We start from the raw sequence: 18,577 nt of genomic DNA on the forward strand, positions 1-18,577 counted from the left end.
AAAGGCAGGAGAATACTAGTTACTTTTCAGTACAATAACAGGAGAGCATTTTCTGGGCTGTTTCACAGCATGATGGAGTATAGCCTCACTGTATTTTCTCTAAAACTCACAATAGGGTTTTCTCCTCACCCCTGTCCCATCAATATTTCCACCTTCTGCCCCTATTACCTGACTGACAAACTACCAATGAACACAGAGACAAGACAGAAAAGGCAAGTCTGTTTTTACCACTTCCTTCCCATCCCTTTTTCCTTGTGTGTTGTGTCTTTTTAGATTGTAAGCCTGCAGTCAGGGACTGTCTTTTTTGCTGATTGTTTGTAAGCTGCTCTGGGAACCTTTTTTGGCTGAGGAGTGGGATAAAAAATATTTTAAATAAATAATGAGATGGGTATTTTAGTGTCTGCATACATTAAGATCATATGATAAAGTAAAAATATTTAAGATGTTTCATGTTGCTACACTTTACAACGAAAGTTGATTCAAGTCTTGTGATCAATTTTGAAAGTTCTAATACAGGGACCTCCTGCTTACTTTGCCAGTAAATGGCCTAAGAAATATTGTTAAACTTAAGCCACTAGATAGTACAAAGCAAAAGTCTTACAAGGCCTGTTTATAAGATGGTAGAACCTAGTAGTTCAAATTTAGTATTTTAATTAACTTGAAACTGAGCGGCAAAGCTTACAGAGGATCGATAGCTTTGATTTACAAAAATTTAGCTCAGCTCTTAAGCAACTGGCCTTAACTAACAACATTGTTTAGAAAACCACAATGAAGGAATACATCTTTAATGTTTTTATTATTTTTAACAAATATTTATTTCTTACATATATATTCTGCTCTTACATAGGTCTTCTATGGGCCTCCCGGTGATCTCCCACACAGATGACTGATCAGGCCAATAGCTGATTTGCTTCAGCATTTCTGCAGCAACTGATGTTCCAAGACTATTCCCTGGCCCCCATCAAGGCATACATGGGCAAAGTCTTTTCCCAATAAGGAAAGGAAGGAGGTACATTTTAATATCGAAATTCTCACTCTCAAAGTAGAAAGACTGAAAATATTAAAAGCTTATACAGCGTGCTTTGTTGCATTGCAAGGTGAGTCAACAAAACTATGGGCTCCATCCAATTTTTTAAAATTATTTTTATTTTCAGTATGATTATGATTATTATCATCATCTTTATTATTACTACATTTATATCCCACCCTTTCTCCTCTTCCAAGGAACCCAAGGCAGCTTACAAGGTTCTCCTCCTCTCCATTTTATCCTCCCAACCCTGTGAAGTAGGTTAGGAAGTCAGTGACTGGTCCAAAGTCACCCAATGAACTTCATGGCCGAGTGGGGACTAGAATCCAAATCTTCCAAGTCCCAGTCCAACACGTTAACCACTGGCTCTCTGATGTCATTCAAGCAGACTTCTGCTCACATAAAAGGACTTCCTCTTCTCCTCCTCTCCCCTGCACTTCCACAACGCCCTCCGAATCTGCCTAACCCACCAGAGCAGATTTGGATGTGTATGCAAGGGGCTGAAGGAGGAGAGGGAAATCTGTTCCACTGGCAGACGGACACCACTGGAACCCTATGTCTGTCTGAAGGCTACAGAGTTATGGGAAGAAAGTAGGGGCTACTACTTTTCTCAAGAAAATATATCTAATGAGTAACAATGGTAGGGCAAGATGATACAGAATAACTGCCTAGATGCTCAAAAGTTATAGTAATATCCTCAAAAAGGCAGAAAGGATTACATAGCTGCTGCAGCTCTGACATTGGCCTTAGCTTCTCCTTCTGATCTTGTGGAAGGAATGGCTGCCAAAGAAACTGATAGCTCTTGTCCTGCAGGCCTGGGTGTAGTGGTAGACACAGACAGTCCCAAACTGCAGAACCAGAGAACAATCATGGCCCCTGAGATCCTCTGCCTTGAAGCTGTAAGGACTTTCCTTCCACAACACATCCCTTAAGTATGAAAAATGGTTATGACAAAATTGTTCTGTGAATTTCTGACAAATGTGAGAACCAATCATGTACTCTTGTCCAGAAAAATAAAGCATGATCATGCCAATTGGAAACAGGAATCTTTCCACCATCCCTTTGGCATCTCTTGAATATTGTTTGCTGTATCAGAGGTATACAACTAGGGAAATTCTTCCTATAAATATTTTTTAAAATTATTTATTGTACTTTTTAATTGCCCAATAACCTAAGTTTTCTGGGAGATATACAATACATTCAAACATATAGTTTTTAAGACAGAGGACTAAAAAGAGAGGACTATAAAGAGTAAAAGATAGAGGACTACAAAGAGAGCGAAGAATGTTTCGGGTAAATGACTGGCTATGCAGATGGTATTGATGAGAGAGGTTCCGTTTCCATAATGAAGGGCTACTGAGAGGAGAGGAAATGGGAAAAATCTGTTATTTGAATTGAGTTTTATGCAGAGCAAAGCATGAGCATTTCCTAGTAGCACCAAAATATTAGAAAATACTGTCTTTGTTTGCGAAATTATTTAAAAATACTACAATCACTGTAGTTTCTTTTTGTTTATGTTATATACATATAATATTATATATTATATAAAGATATATATTATATCAACAAACATCTCTAACTGTATCAAGGGCAGAGAAAAATAATATTTGGGAAAAGTGAAGTATTTCAACAGATGATTTAATAATTGTTCAGTTTGGCATATACATAAAGTTTGTCTATAGCTACAGCAAACAAATATATTAATCACATTGTTAAAACTCTCTATCATAGTACATTTAGATCTTCCCTTAAATCCAAGTCTTCTTCTATTAAATACATTCTTCAGATCTAGTTTTGCATGTGTGATAGATATGACACCGGTATATATATTATATTCTTCCTCCCATGCACACACCTCCTGCAGAGATAGCAGACTGCAGGAGCTGACCCTTACTGAGACCATCTTGTCTATCTGACAAAGCTCCTTTTTAACTTCTTACTTACCGCTTACTTACTAAGATGAGGAATTTTTTTTAGCTCTGCTTTTGATAATTTCACAGGCCCTGAGTACCCTGACCCTGGAAGCCCCAAGGTCAGAAGTCAAATTATGTTCTGAAACATCTGTGTGCTTCGTATTAAAGTAGAACAAAAGTGGAGAAATATCCACCAGCATGACAAGAGAAACAAGCAAAATGGGAATGACACATTGGTCATCTGTTAGCTATGCCATCTCAAGCCAGACTGAAAAGAGATGGGGTGGGGGAGCATTAGTTCAAAACTGTTTTGAACCTTAATTATTCAAGCAAGCATTTTTATTTTTTAAATTAAAAATTAACAAATACAAAGTTTTATATCTCTTGCCAGTATATTTCCTGGTAACTCTTTAAAATGTTCACCAACAGTCTGCTAAAAACATCAAAGATTGTAATAGAACAGGGATATCATACTGATCATCTAAAACGTTAAGCATTAATAAAATCTTTTAAAAAATATGGTCTTTTCGTTGCTTACTTATGAATAGTACTGAGCAGGAAATCTTTTCTGGTTACAACAGATGATAAAATGTAAAAATTACAGCTGGTCACGTCAGCCAAATATTTGCAATGCTAGACCAATAATTCTTTTTTCTATCCATGATTCACAATACATAGTTGGATAAACAGTACAGCAATAGCACAATTAACATCTTGCATTTTGAAAAAGGAAAACTTGCTCCAACACTGGAAAAACTGGAAAATCATATGACAAATGAACATTTTTATTATTCATTGCTGAGTTGTGTCAGATAGGTACATTACCAAAGTTTTGCAAACAAGTACAGCAGGAACATCTATTTTTTAATCAGCTTCATTTCATTTACCATGGAGTCAATGTATTAAAAATATGTAGGATTATCCTCTGTACATGTAAAAGTTTGGTTTCATAATCTCCATTATGAAACCAAAACCAAAATGACTTTTAAAACTTACAATATAACTGGTGCATTTATACTAGCAACTATGGCTGTAGTTACTTTAGTATTTATTGAGGACATGTTCCTACTGAGCTTCATTTGAATATATCCTCAGTAAATTACTCACTTTAAACTACTACAGGATGTTTCTGCACTAGTTTAGAAAGGTTTGAAATTGCTAGTGTAAAACACCCATAGTTAGGGCATAATCTCACATCCCATATTCTCCTTCTCAAGCACTGTTTTTGTAAGGCTCTGCATTTTCTGGAAAGGCCTGAATTTCCCACATAATAAAAGACAGGGCATATACTTTTTCCCTACATAAGAAGTTTGTATCTCTTTGTCTAGAAGTACAAGCATTTGTGTGTCTAGAAGGTCTACTTTCTCCTCTACAGAATAAGTTGAATACTGACAGGATAGCTATTTAAGCATTGTCAATAAAAGAAAATATGCACCACCAAAGAGGACAAAAGAGGACACATGTTTACATAAAATTTGCATATGCTAATTTATATGTATAGATAAAAATGTAGAAATAATTACATAGAAGGTGAGTCAATTTCCCTTCCAAATCATCCCAAAGATATTCTTCAATTAATTTGCATCCCACTCCCAGATCACACTCAATCAGTTGGTTCCTCTTCTCTCTCTCTGGCAGCTACATCTCTCTGAGCAGTTTCCCACATCATGCTAAGCCACCTGGAGAACAAGCCACCATGGATTGGTTGTTTGCTCACTAACCCAACAGACAATCACGTGCTCTGTGGCTTGCCATTGCTTGTTTTCCCCCTCAGTCCTCCTGCCGGCTCCTAGCATATATCCCAGGTGCCTTTGCAGCAGAACACTTTGTTTCCTCGATCCCTATGTCGGCAGCCCTTCAGCTATTTGTCCGCTGGGGTTGCTGAGGGAAACTCCCCACCTTCCTCATCAAATTGCCAAATGGAATTAATTTTCTGAGGCAATGCCACATCTTAAAAAAATAAATAAATCAGGATCTTGCACGCTTGCACAAGACTGCAAGACCGGCTTGTCTGCTATTTAGCCAAGCATACAGATATCCCCCCTCCTGTCAATGACTTTGTCAATTTCATCATCCATTTGGGCCCTTCCTTTGCTAGTGAACACCTTTTTTAAAAGGCTGCTTCATGTCCTACTGAAGTAAGAACACCTACCCCTAAAGCTCTTTCTCTCCTGCAGTCACCAGCTACTTTCAGCTCTCCCCCTCCCCCGTGCTTGTTGCTACCCTCCACTGGTCTCCATTGCTAGCTGCCACATATACATATGGGTTACAGAGCAGTGAGCAGGATCGCTACATACACAAATGTCATGACAAAGAAGTAAAATGGAGGGGGGAATTGCACAAATGTAATGGCAAAGCAGTAAAACTAAGAGGAAAATTGCACACATCTCATGGCGGAGCAGTAAAAAGGAGGGGACAATTGCACAAATTTCAAGACAGAGCAATGGAACTGAGGTGAAAACTATGCAAATTTCCTAGCAGTGGGCATTCACTCCTGCCAAGTTCTTGCACAGGAATAAAAATAAATTTTTAAAAATTGTGAATGGAGCATGATGCAGAGGGCACTGAGAGGGGATGAGAGATAATGGTGGCAACACTGGTGAGATTGTGAGGAGTGACAGGGTTTTTTGCTGCTCTTGCCAGGTGGGTTTCTAGCTATTCCTGACAACCTATGATGAAGTCGCCCTGCCAGGTTCAGACGTCACAAGCAGCATCCGTGGGTATGAACAACCCAACAACAAGCTAAGGGTTTTCAGGGTGGCTCATTCATGAAAAAGAAGTCACCCTGCAGAAACCACACCAGGTTTGCACAGCATGACAATCCACCATGGCTAACTAGCCATGCTGGGTTGTTGTGTCATGCAAACCAGGTCTCTCTCTCTCTCCTGTTGTTGCTCCCCAGCAGCTGGTACTCTTCAATATTCCTCCTGCTGCTGCTGCTAGAGCTATTGTTTTTCCTGCTGAGGCTCACGTACTAGGAGTGGAGCAACTGCTGCTAGTCAGGATTGCTTGTTGTTGTTGTTGTTCAGTCGTTAAGTTGTGTCTGACTCTTCGTGACCCCATGGACCATAGCACGCCAGGCCTTCCTGTCCTCCGCTCTCTCCCGGAGTGTGCTCAAGTTCATATTCATTGCATCGGTGATGCTATTTAGCCATCTCATCCTTGCCGTCCCCTTCTCCTTTTGCCTTCAATCTTTCCCAGCATCAGGGTCTTTTCCAGGGACTTTTCTCTTCACATTAAGTGGCCAAAAAATTTGAGTTTAAGCCTCAGTATCTGTCCTTCCAATGAGCAGTCAGGGTTGATTTCCTTTAGGATAGACTGATTTGACCTCCTTGCAGTCCAGGGGACTCGTAAGAGTCTTCTCCAGCACCACAGTTTGAAAGCATCACTTCTTCGGTGCTCAGCCTACCTTATAGTCCAGCTCTCACAGCCATACGTTACTGCTGGGAAAACCATAGCTTTGATTGTATGAACCTTTGTTGGCAAGGTGATGTCTCTGCTTCTTACTATGTTGTCTAGGTGTGCCATAGCTTTCCTCCCAAAGAGCAAGCATCTTTTAATTTCATAACTATAGTCACCATCTTCGGTGATCTTGGAACCCAAGAAAGTAAAATCTGTCACTGCTTCCATTTCTTCCCCTTCTATATGCCAGGAAGTGATGGGGCCAGATGCCATGATCTTCGTTTTTTTAATGTTGAGTTTCAAACCAGCTTTTGCACTCTCCACTTTCACCCTCAACAAGAGGCTCTTTAGATCCTCTTCACTTTCTGCCATTAGGGTGGTATCGTCTGCGTATCTGAGGTTGTTGATAATTCTCCCGGCAATCTTAATTCCGACCTGTGATTCATCCAACCCGGCGTTTCTCATGATGTACTCTGCATATAAATTAAATAAGCAGGGCGACAATATACAGCTCCTTTGTATATTGTGCTCCTTTCCCAATTTTGAACCAATCGGTTGTTCCATGTTTGGTTCTTACTGTTGCTTCTTGACCCTCGTACAGGTTTCTCAGGAGACAGGTAAGGTGGTAAGCTCTATACAGTCAATAAAAACAAGACCTGGAGCTGACTGTGGCTCAGATCATGAGCTTCTTATTGCAAAATTTCGGCTTAAATTGAAGAACGTAGGGAAAACCACTAAACCATTCAGGTATGACCTAAATCATATTCCTTATGAATATACAGTGGAGGTGAGGAATAGATTTAAGGGATTAGACCTGATAGACAGAGTGCCTGAGGAACTATGGACGGAGATCCGTAACACTGTTCAGGAGGCAGCAAGAATTCTTTAAGAGGAATTCTTAAAGAGACTCCCATCTCTTTAGGAATTTGCCACAGTTTGTTGTGATCCACACAATCAAAGGCTTTAGCGTAGTCAATGAAGCAGAAATAGACATTTTTCTGGAATTCTCTTGCTTTCTCCATGATCCAGTGAATGTTAGCCATTTGATCTCTAGTTCCTCTGCCTCTTCGAAACCCCGCTTGTACTTCCGGTAGTTCTCGGTTCAGATACTGCTGAAGCCTACCTTGTAGGATTTTGAGCATAACCTTTCTGGCATGTGAAATGAGCGCAATTGTACAGTAGTATGAACACTCTTTGGCATTGCCGTTCTTTGGAATTGGAATGTAAACTGACTTTTTCCAGTCTTGTAGCCACTGTTGAGTGTTCCAAATTTGTTGGCATATTGAGTGCAGCACTTTAACAGCATCATCTTTTAGGATTTTAAATAGCTCAGCTGGAATACTGTCATCTCCGCTGGCTTTGTTGTTAGTAATGCTTCCTAAGGCCCACTTGACTTCACTCTCTAAGATGTCCGGCTCAAGTTCAGTGACCGCACTATCATGGCTATCAGGGACATTCAGATCTTTCCTGTATAGTTCTTCTGTGTATTCTTGCCACCTCTTCTTCATCTCATTTGCTTCTGTTAGGTCCCTGCCTTCTTTGTCCTTTATCATGCCCGACTTCGCACAAATCATTCCCTTGATATCTCCGATTTTCTTGAAAAGATCTCTAGTCTTTCCCATTCTATTCTTTTCCTCGATTTCTTTGCATTATTCATTTAAGAAGGCCTTCTTGTCTCTCCTTGCTATTCTCTGGAACACTGCACTCAGTTGGATATATCTTCCCATTTCTCCCTTCCTTTTCACTTCCCTTCTTTCCTCAGCTACTTATAAAGCCTCATCAGACAGCCACTTGGCTTTCTTGTATTTCTTTTTCATGGGATGGATTGAGTTGCTGCCTCCTGAACAATGTTACGGACCTCCGTCCATAGTTCCTCAGGCACTCTGTCTATCAGGTCTAATCCCTGAAATCTATTCCTCACCTCCACTGTATATTCATCAGGGATATGATTTAGGTCATACCTGAATGGTTTAGTGGTTTTCCCGATGTTCTTCAATTTAAGCCGAAATTTTGCAATAAGAAGCTCATGATCTGCGCCACAGTCAGCTTCAGGTCTGGTTTTTACTGACTGTATACAGCTTCTCCATCTTTGGCTGCAAAGTACATAATCAATCTGATTTCGATATTGACCATCTGGTGATGTCCATGTGTAGAGTCGCCTCTTGTGCTGTTGGAAAAGAGTGTTTGCTATGATCCGCGTGATCTCTTGGCAAAACTCTTTTAGCCTTTGTCCTGCTTCATTTTGTACACCAAGGCCATGCTTGCCTGTTATCCCGGTGATTTCTTGAATTCCTACTTTAGCATTCCAATCCCCTATGATGAAGAGGACATCTTTTTTTGATGTTGTAGTTCTAGAAGCTGTTGTAGGTCTTCATAGAACCGATCAACCTCGGCTTCTTCGTCATCAGTGCTTGGGGCATAGACTTGAATTACTGTGATGTTGAATGGTTTGCCTTGGATTCGTACTGAGATCATTCTATCGTTTTTGAGATTGTACCCAAGTACTGCTTTTCTCATCCTTTTGTTGACTATGAGTGCTACTCCATTTCTTTTAAGGGATTCTTGCCCACAGTAGCAGATATGATGGTCACCTGAATTAAATTTGCCCATGCTTGTCCATTTTAGATCGCTGATTCCCAAGATGTCGATGTTCAATCTTGCCATCTCATGTTTGACCACCTCCAGCTTACCTTGATTCATTGATCTGACATTCCAGGTTCCTAAACAATATTGTTCTTTACAGCATCGGACTTTCTTTTCACCACCACACACATCCACAGCTGAGTGTCCTTTCAGCTTTGGCCCAGCCACTTCACTCTTTCTGGCGCTACTTGGAAATTCCCTCTGCTCTTCCCCAGTAGTATATTGGACACCTTCCAACTTGAGGGGCTCATCTTCCGGAGTCAAATCTTTTAGCCTTGTGATGTGTTCCATGTGGTTTTCTTGGCAAGAATACTGGAGTGGGTTGCCATTTCCTTCTCCAGTGGACCACATTTTGTCAGAACTCTCTGCCATGACCTGTCCATCTTGGGTGGCCCTGCACGGCATAGCTTATGGCTTCACTGAGTTACGCAAGCCCCTTCGCCACAACAAGGCAGTGATCCATGAAGGATCGCTATTTTGTCTTAAAGTAGTGCTGTGGGTTGTTGTCTGCAGTAAACTTTTTTTTATTTCCTTTGGCAGGGGTCCCCTTAAAAATTTCCTCACCTCTTTCCATACATAGCCACAAGCTTGAATTACATTCAGCAACATTGCTCTGTAAGGAGAGCAGAGGCTGCTTTAATTCGCTTTGCCTTTAGGTTTAAGTTAAAAAATAAAAAAGACCACCATGCACCAGCCACGTGGAAGTTCCTTCCTTGAGCATCCTGTTTCCTGGAATTTGACTGGACAAACGGGGAAAGAGGTCAACTGGCAGAGACCAGTTACTGGGCTGCTTGGTATGAAAGACAGTTCTTATTCTTTAGAATAGATGCCCATAGGAAAGGCAGTTATTCTTCCCTAACATGTACACTGTTTGGTGGCAAGGCAAATACAATGTAACATACAGCAGTTTCCCCCCACTCTGCTCCCTTCTAGATGTTTTGGATGACATTTCTCCATATTCCTGACCATTGGCCATGCTGGGTGGAGCTAATGGGAGTTGAAGTCCAAAAAAATCTGGAGGGTAGCAGGATGGAGAAGGCTGAAATACAGTAATATACTTTTATGTATGTACGTATGCATTACATTTCTATACTGCCCAATAGCCAAAGCTCTCTGGGCAGTTCACAACAATTAAAACCATAAAATACAACACAATAAAAAAGAATATAAAAGTTAGAAGGTTTAAAACTACAGTATAAAACAAAAATAATAACCAAATAGAACCTAGCAGCAGTGTGAATATTTAAAATACAGTAACAGATTTAAAACAACAGAAAATGAAAAACTAAAATGCCTGGGAAAATAAAAAGGTCTTCACCTCACACTGAAAACAGCACTCTCTGGGAAGCTCATTCCACAACTGGAGTGCCACAAAAGAAAGGGCCCTCTTCTTTGTAGCCATCCACCTCACTTCCTTTGGTGGGGGCTCCTGGAGAAGGGCTGCTCAAGATGGTCTTATGGTCTGGGCAGGTATATATGGGAGGAGACTATCTTTCTTTATGTCACTTGCCCCATAGAATGTTAAAGCAGCCAGAATTCATACATTATTTTATCCAAATAAAACTGGATAATTAATATTATTTACTCTACCCCATAACTACAAAGCTGAGGGAGGGAACCTTGTGCATGTTGGGGACAGAGAATGTCTGGATGTAAACGTCTTTATTTTTGTTGCGTACTGAACAAAGGTAAGGGTCACATCTGTAACTTCACCCATTTTTGGCTCTGACTGCCCAGTTTATCTCTGGAATGTAGACTCTGGCAGGTTTCAACTGAGGTAACGCAGAAAATATCGACAGAAAAATGTATCCCCACCCATCTTAGGGAAAGAGCAGAAACACAACCAGATGCAGAAGCACTCTATCCTCTTAAAATGGTTCCATCCAAAAGGTGCTTTTCTTTACCAAATGTGCCTATCAGGGGTCTGTTCCATGCATTTGCATGAAACTTGTAATTACTCTAACCATCAATTAATTTCAGTGGATTGAGCAGGAAAGATGCCTCAAACACAAATTATTTATTTTTATAATTTTTCTGTATGCTGTTTTGTATTACATCTTTAACTGTCTTCTATTAACCAGTAACCTGAGTTCTCTCTCTCTTTTTAGTTCAAGTCTGTGGTAGGAGTATTATGAGTTACTTATCTGATCTATCCACTTAGTGGATTCTTTGAGATCTTCCAATAAGCAAAGGAAAAAAGAATGAATACACCCATGGCATGCAAAGGAAAGACAGTTGTGAGTCCATATCTGGTTAAAAAAGAATATCATGCTTAATTTTTGCAAATATATAAGCAGAGGAAAACACAGACTCATGAAATGGCAACACTTACCAGTTCCACAAACGCAAGTCCACCATAACTGTGAGCCACAAAAAATACATTTTCAGCTGCTGATTGAGTGATAAAGTGGTCCCATACATAAACAGCATGTTCTTCAGGAGAGCCATTTTCCTAGAATGAGAAGATAATATGTTTATACTTATTTATATAGTGCCCAATATATATTAGGTTCTAAAAAATGAAAAAGAACTCCCTGCACAAACAATGGAGAAAAGGGTTAAAAAGAGGGAACAAGAATATGCAGCTATACAAATACACAAAAGTACTTCGCTAAGAGGTATATTATTAACCTACACATGAGGTTAAAAAAAGGAAGTTACTTCTGTAACTCTTTTTAAAAAACAGAAAAAAATATGAAGAAAAGAATAGATAGAAAAGCAAAAGAAAAGTTATTTTTAAAGAGCTTTTAAAAGATGACAGCAAGAAGAATAGAGCAAGAAATCCAAGACATAAGATGAGTGTGGGAAGGATGTGAGGTTTTTTGTTTACATAATTCATATCCTATACCTTAATTAACTTAAATTTATGTTTCTATGGCAACTAACAAAGTAGTTAAGTTGCAGTAAAAATAAAAAGACATACAAACAACAAAAACTACAACAGCAAAAGTCTGTTGAAATAGATAATAAAAGTCAAAACTGCTCAATTTTTTTAAAAATGCTAAAATTAGCCATTTTTAAAAGTCTTTGAAAACAGAAAAGTTTTGCAGGGCACCTAATAATAGCAATGAAGTATTAGGCAGGCCTCCCTGTAGAGGGCATTCCAAACATGAGGAATGCCCTCTAGTGACTCTCAAAGCTGAAAAGGCACTCCCTCCCTGCTGCACACCAGATGACAATCTTAGTGGATGGGTGGATATTCTGTTATTGATGTTATTGACAGACAAAAGAAATGGTGGTTCAGCCATTAAATAAGGATGGTAAAATGATAACAGATGACAAAGAAAAGGCAGAGGTGCTCAATTCCTACTTTGGCTCAGTCTTCTCCCAAAAGAGGGTCTATGACCCCCCTGGCAGAGGCGAAGTACAGGCTGAAGGGCTGGATTGCAGCTTGAGAGCGATAGGCATATGGTCAAGGAACAGCTAATTACTTTGAATGAGTTCAAATCTCCAGGGCCAGATGAACTGCACCCTAGAGTAATAAAGGAACTGGCAGAAGAACTCTCAGAACCACTGTCTATTCTCTTTGAGAAATCATGGAGGACTGGTGAAGTGCCAGATGACTGGAGGAGGGCTAATGCTGTCCCCATCTTCAAAAAGGGTAAAAAGGAGGAACCTGGGGACATCAATCCCTGAGAAAATTCTGAAGCAGATTATAAAGCAATCCATCTGTAAGCACCTTGAAAACAATACAGTGATTACTAGAAGCCAACATGGATTTGTCAAGAACAAATCCTGCCAGATTAATCTGATCTCATTTTTTGATCAAGTAACCTCCCTGGTGGACTGTGGGAATGCTGTGGACATAATATGCCTCAACTTCAGCAAAGCTTTCGACAAAGTGCCCCATGATATCCTGATGAGCAAACTAGCTCAAAGTGGGCTAGATGAAACAATGATCCGGTGGATCCACAGTTGGCTACAGAATCAGACTCAAAGAGTGCTTATCAATGGGACCTTCTCAAACTGGGGAGAGGTAGTGAGCAGGGTACCATAGGGCTCAGTCCTGGGCCCAGTGCTCTTCAACATTTTTATTAATGAATTGGAGGAGGAGGTGCAGGGAATGCTGATCAAATTTGCAGATGACACAAAATTTGGCGGGATAGCTAATACCCTGGAAGACAGAAACAAAATTCAAAGTGATCTTGATAGACTGGAGCGCTGGGCAGAAAACAGCAGAATGACATTTAATAGGGATAAATGCCAAGTTCTGTACCAAGGAAAAAGAAACCAAATGCACGGTTACAAGATGGGGGATACGTGGCTCAACAACACTACAAGCGAGAAAGATCTTGGAACTGTTGTAGATCACAAGCTGAATATGAGCCAACAAGGTGATGTGGCTGCAAAAAAGGCAAATGCTATTTTGGGCTGCGTTAATAGAAGCATAGCTTCCAAATCCCAGGAGGTACTAGTTCCCCTCTACTCAGCACTGGTTAGGCCTCATCTGGAGTATTGTGTCTGGTTCTGAGCACCACATTTTAAGAAGGATGCAGACAAACTGGAGTGGATTCAGTGGAGGGCAACAAAGATGATCAGGGGACTGGAAACAAAGCCCTATGAGGAGAGGCTGAAAGAACTGGGCATGTTTAGCCTTGAGAAGACTGAGGGGAGATATGATAGCGCTCTTCAAGTACTTGAAAGGTTGTCACAAAGAGGAAGGCCAGGATCTCTTCTTGATCATCCTAGAGTGCAGGACATGGAATCATGGGCTCAAGTGACAGGAAGCCAGATTCTGGCTGAACATCAGGAAAAACCTCCTGACTGTTAGAGCAGTACAACAATGGAACCAATTACCTAGGGAAGTAGTGGGCTCTCCCACACCGGAGGCATTCAAGACGAGGCTGGACAGCCATCATCAGGGATGCTCTGACTTGGATTCCTGCATTGGGCAGGGGGTTGGACTCGACAGACTTGTAGGCCCCTTCCAACCCTACTATTCTATGATTCTATGTGGATAAAAAACTTTGTTGGAATATCTTGGATATGACAGGAAACACTTTAGATCTGGTATTTTATGCTGGGCAGGATGAGAATGATCTGGGGATAGGGGATATCAATTTGGTCCCTTTGTCATGGACAGATAATTTCCTCATCAGGTTTAGATTCTTGCCAAAGACAGGTTGCTACCTGTAACTGTAGTTCTTTGAGTGGTCATCTATATATTCACATATGTGGGCTCCGCGCCTGCGCAGAGTCCCAATTCGGAAAGCTTCTATAGCTGAGGATGTTTTCACAGGAACTCCTCCCCCACTGTCCCAGTGATCATGTCCCTAGGAGGTTCCCACTTATTCCCTCAGTTCCTTGAGACTGACATTGCAGCCATGTAACCAAGAGAAATTACACAGAAAAATACATTCAGTACCCAACATCGAAGTCCAGTATGACACCGAAGAGGGGATGGAGGGTGGGTTGTATGAACGCATAGGTGATCACTCGAAGAACTGCAGTTACAGGTAGCAACCTGTATTTCGTCTTTGTGGTCTCTGTGCATCACACGTGTGGGTGAGTAGCAAGTTAACTTACAACAGAGATGGGTTGGTGTCCTACTACAAAACAGAGGAGAGAATGGCATGACCAAAAGTGCAGCCAGCTCTAGCCCAAACATCCAGTCTGTAATGTTTTACAAAGGTGAACGGTGTCGACCAGGTTGCAGTGTGGCACAGTTCAGGGATGGCAACCTCCCTGTCAAATGGGACTGATGTCGCCACCACACAAGTGGAGTGAGCTCAGACTAGGGCAGACAGTTCGGGCCCAGCCAGCTCATATGATAGCTCGACAGTCTTAACCCTAGATGTGAACAGTTGAGTTGAGAGACGCTGGCCCTTGTGCTGGCCACTGTAGCAGACAAAGAGACGGGGTGCCAGTTGAAACTGTTCTATCCTTGACTTATAAAAGGCCAGGACACAATGAACACTGAGCATGTATAAAGTCAACTCTAAAGGTGTAGGTGGAGAGGCAAAGAAAGCAGGCAAAACTATGACCTGATTCAGATGAAACTCAGACACAACTTTCGGTAAAAAAGCAGGGTCAGGTCTGAGCACCACCTTATCTCAGTGAAAGGTGAGATAAGACTGGTCCATCCTGAGCGTACAGAGCTGAGTGGCACAGAGTGAAGATGTAACGGCCATCAGAAATGCCACCTTCCAGGAGAGGAGGTGCAGGTCTGTAGTTGTCAGCAGTTCAAAGGGCTTTGACGAAAGTGCATTAAGCACCCCAGAAAGGCTCCAGCTCAGTACCACAAAGCAGACTGGTGGTGCTAGATTCCTGATTCCTTTCAGGAATAATTTTGCTGGTGAATGCAAGAGCACAGAAAATCCCTTAACAGAAGGGTGAAATGTAGAAACAGCAGAGAGATAAACTCTTAGAGATGAGTTGAGTCCTTTCTCAAAAAAGGATAGGAGAAACTGGAGAATTTGGTGCAAAGAACACCAACATGGATGAAGCCCTTGCTCACGAAGGCAGAAAAAGCAGTCCATTACTTTGAGTAGGAACACTGAGTAGATGGCTTATGGGCAGCATCAAGGATCCTCTGGAACACTGCTAGAGCTGAAGTAGCATTCGTCACCCGATATTCCATGATGTCATGTGGAGAGTTATTAGGTCTGGGTGTCGGATTTGGCCTTTCTCTCTCATTAGGAGAGAAGATACAATGGGAGCCATCAGTTCCAACCCTTTGCCATTTTGAGTAGTGGGGCAAACCAAGGCTGGCAGGGCCACCACGGTGTCACAATGATGCACTTGGTGCCAACCACCGCAATCTTCACTAGGGCCCTGGCTATCAGTGGAAACGGGGGGTGGGGGGGAGAGACAGGTAGAACAACGCCCCTGTCCACTGAAAAAGAAAGGTGTCACCCATTGATCCTGGGCTTTGGCCCCTTCTGCTGAAGAATGTTGTGCAAGCTGCATTTCTCCACTGTGGAAAAGAGGTCAATTTCTGGCAACTCCCAAAGGTGTAAGAGCCTGTCCAGAACTGGTCTGTCCAACTCCCAATTCGATGGGCTATGTACAACTCGAAGATCTGGAGTGTAAAGGTGACCAATGGGAGAGGTCTGGTACCTCCCTGTTTGTTCAAATACATGACGATAGTCGGGCTGTCCGAAGTGACCTGGACCAGTTTGAACACACAAAGAGCTTTATGCACTGCTCTTAACTACAGAAGGTTGAACTGCTGTGTGGCTTCGTTGGCCTCCCATCATTCGCAGACCATGAGACCCAGACAATGAACTCCCCAACTGGAGAGTGACGCATCCATAATCACAACCCTGGATGGCAAGGGCTGGAGGAACAGCATGCCCTGCATTAGATTGCTCTGTACTGACCACCATCGGAGAGAGTCATTGATGTCCGGAGGCAGACAGAGTCTGGCTTGCTGGGCATCCCAATCGGTATCAGAGTTGCATATGAGCCAGTTTTGAAGTTGTCTCATATGCAACCAAGCATGGCAGAAAACCAGGAGAAGTTGGACCTTGAATGTGCTGGTAGATTTGCTTATTTACAGTTCTGATTCCAGAAAAATCAGCACTTTTGCCTTGGTGTCTAAGATGGCACAGCCCCGTTGAGAATTCAATAATGCCCCAATGAATTCAATCTGTTGTGTCGGTACAAGATGTGATTTTTTCGCAATGATATAGAACCCAATCTCCTGAATGAGATTGCAGGTCACCTCTATGGCAGACGTTGATTTTTTGTAGATGCCACCAACAGCCAATCATCTAAGTATGGATAAACCTCTAAGCCTTCCAGTCGCAGGTAGGAACAGATCACTGCCATGCACTTGTTAAATACCCTCAGGGCAGTGGCTAGACTGAAGGGTAGCGCCTGGAATTGTAAAGCACTGGTACCAATGGCAAAGCAGAGGTAGCGCTGGTGTGATTCCTTTATGGCAATGTTAAAATAGGCATCTTTGAGGCTGATAGAGGTGAAGCATTCTCCTTGAGAGGAGAGCCAGGATAGACACCAAAGAAACCGTGCAGAACTTCCTGGGCCAGATGAACAGGTTAAGCTGTCTAAGGTCCATGATCAGCCAAAGCCCTCTGTCCTTCTTCAGTACCATGAAGTACCTTGAGTAGAAACAATCATGAAGTGAGTTTGTGAGATAGGTTCAATTGCCCCTTTCTCAAGGAGGGTCTGCACTTCGATATGGAGAACCGGGAATGGTGCAGTCACCAGCATGGTACTGAGAGGAGGGAGGGCATCGAACTTGATCCAGTAGCCCCTACAGACTATTGCAAGGACCCAGGAGTCCAATGTGATGTTGCACCAAGCAGACAGGCATGCTCCAAAGATAGGCGTTTGGGCCACAAGCTGAGGAAGGATGGCAGGAAGCAAACCAAAGGTGCCACTTACTTCTGCTGTCAGGTTTCCTTTGATAATTGCAGAACTTTTACTTTGAAAATGATTTTCCTGACTAACTTGCTTGTGACTGTTGATGTTGCTGTGCTGTAGCTTGTTGATGAGGTTGGTACTGAAAGACAGATCACTGAAACCAGCACCATTGCCTGGGAGGTTGCTGAGACATAAAAGTGTGGTACAGGCCTTCTGTACCAAGTTGAGCACATTATCATTTTTTTGTGTTGAACAAGCCTTGCCCATCGAAGGGTAAGTCTTCGATATGATTTCTGGTTTCCTTTGGAAGACCAGATGACTGGAACAAGGTGTGGTGACATAGGGCTACAGATCCAACTAGCAGCTTTGAATCACATTTAACTTGGTGGCGCAATGTATTTACTTGGTGCCCGGACAGCTTCAGAACCTCTGATTGGAAGAGGCAACCCAGCTCCTTACTATAATCCAGAAGATGCTCAAGAAGATGGCCTAATTTGTCCCATAGCAGTAGGTGGTGCCCGGATATTCCTGCTGGTAATTCGATATTTTAAGGCCCATTGCTGCAGAGGAATATAGTCTCCTCCCAAGTAAGTCCAGGAATCTGCCTTCTTTGTCAGCTGGGGAGGAGTGCACTGTATGGACCCTGCCCTGTGTGGCTTTGACGGCCATTGAATTTGGGGCTGGATGTTTGAAGAGGTACTCAGTATTGGCCTCTTGCAGGCAGTACTTACCCTCCAGGCACTTAGATATCGGTGGCACAGTGGTGGGGGCTTTCCAGAATTGTTTAATGGTTTCCTCTAGTGCAGGGAGTCGAGGAATGGCCACAGTTCTGAAAGACTTCACATTTATTGAGTTGAAAACAGGGTCTTGCACTGGGAAAGCTACTTGCTGAGTCTTTAGGCCCAAAGCCTTTGCCATTCTGAGACTCTGGTGGAGAACTGTCCCAGATTCTCCTCGACGACATGGCTTCACTGGAGCCAACAATCATGTCTGGTGAGGAGTTGGAGAGAGGGTATGAAGATTGAGACATAGTGACTGACTGGTAACCTTCGGTTCTAGGCTTTGGAAACTCCCCTGAAGGGGCTTGACACAGCGGGAGCTTCTCCTTCACTTCTGTGTGGAGTGACTGAGTGCACCAAAGTTCATATCAAGCAGTGCACCAAAAGGAAGTGCAAATAGTGGCTGAGTAACTGGCAGAGCAGTCTATAACTGTACAGTCTGTGGCTGCAGCAAAACTGGCAACACATTCTGTTTCTGGGTCATC

At 42.2% G+C, this 18,577-nt stretch overlaps 1 protein-coding gene across 37 annotated transcripts in view; it reads right to left on the reverse strand.

The window, feature by feature from the left end:
• The window catches only part of ARB2A (ARB2 cotranscriptional regulator A), a 362,761-nt gene that overhangs the window by 167,093 nt on the left and 177,091 nt on the right, over nt 1-18,577 (reverse strand). For 32 of the 37 annotated variants that reach the window (XM_084833676.1, XM_084833666.1, XM_084833655.1 and 29 more), the window contains one exon: nt 11,318-11,437. In XM_084833676.1, the coding sequence (XP_084689802.1) occupies nt 11,318-11,437 (120 nt within the window). Of the gene's footprint in view, nt 1-7,166; nt 10,025-11,317; nt 11,438-18,577 lie in introns of those variants that run through there. The other 5 variants (XM_084833681.1, XM_084833688.1, XM_084833687.1 and 2 more) reach the window with 2 other exon arrangements.

The sequence above is a fragment of the Heloderma suspectum genome, chromosome 2 (genome assembly GCF_057233095.1).
Source record: "Heloderma suspectum isolate Gila_16-S chromosome 2, 16-S_ref, whole genome shotgun sequence".
Taxonomy (NCBI): domain Eukaryota; kingdom Metazoa; phylum Chordata; class Lepidosauria; order Squamata; family Helodermatidae; genus Heloderma; species Heloderma suspectum.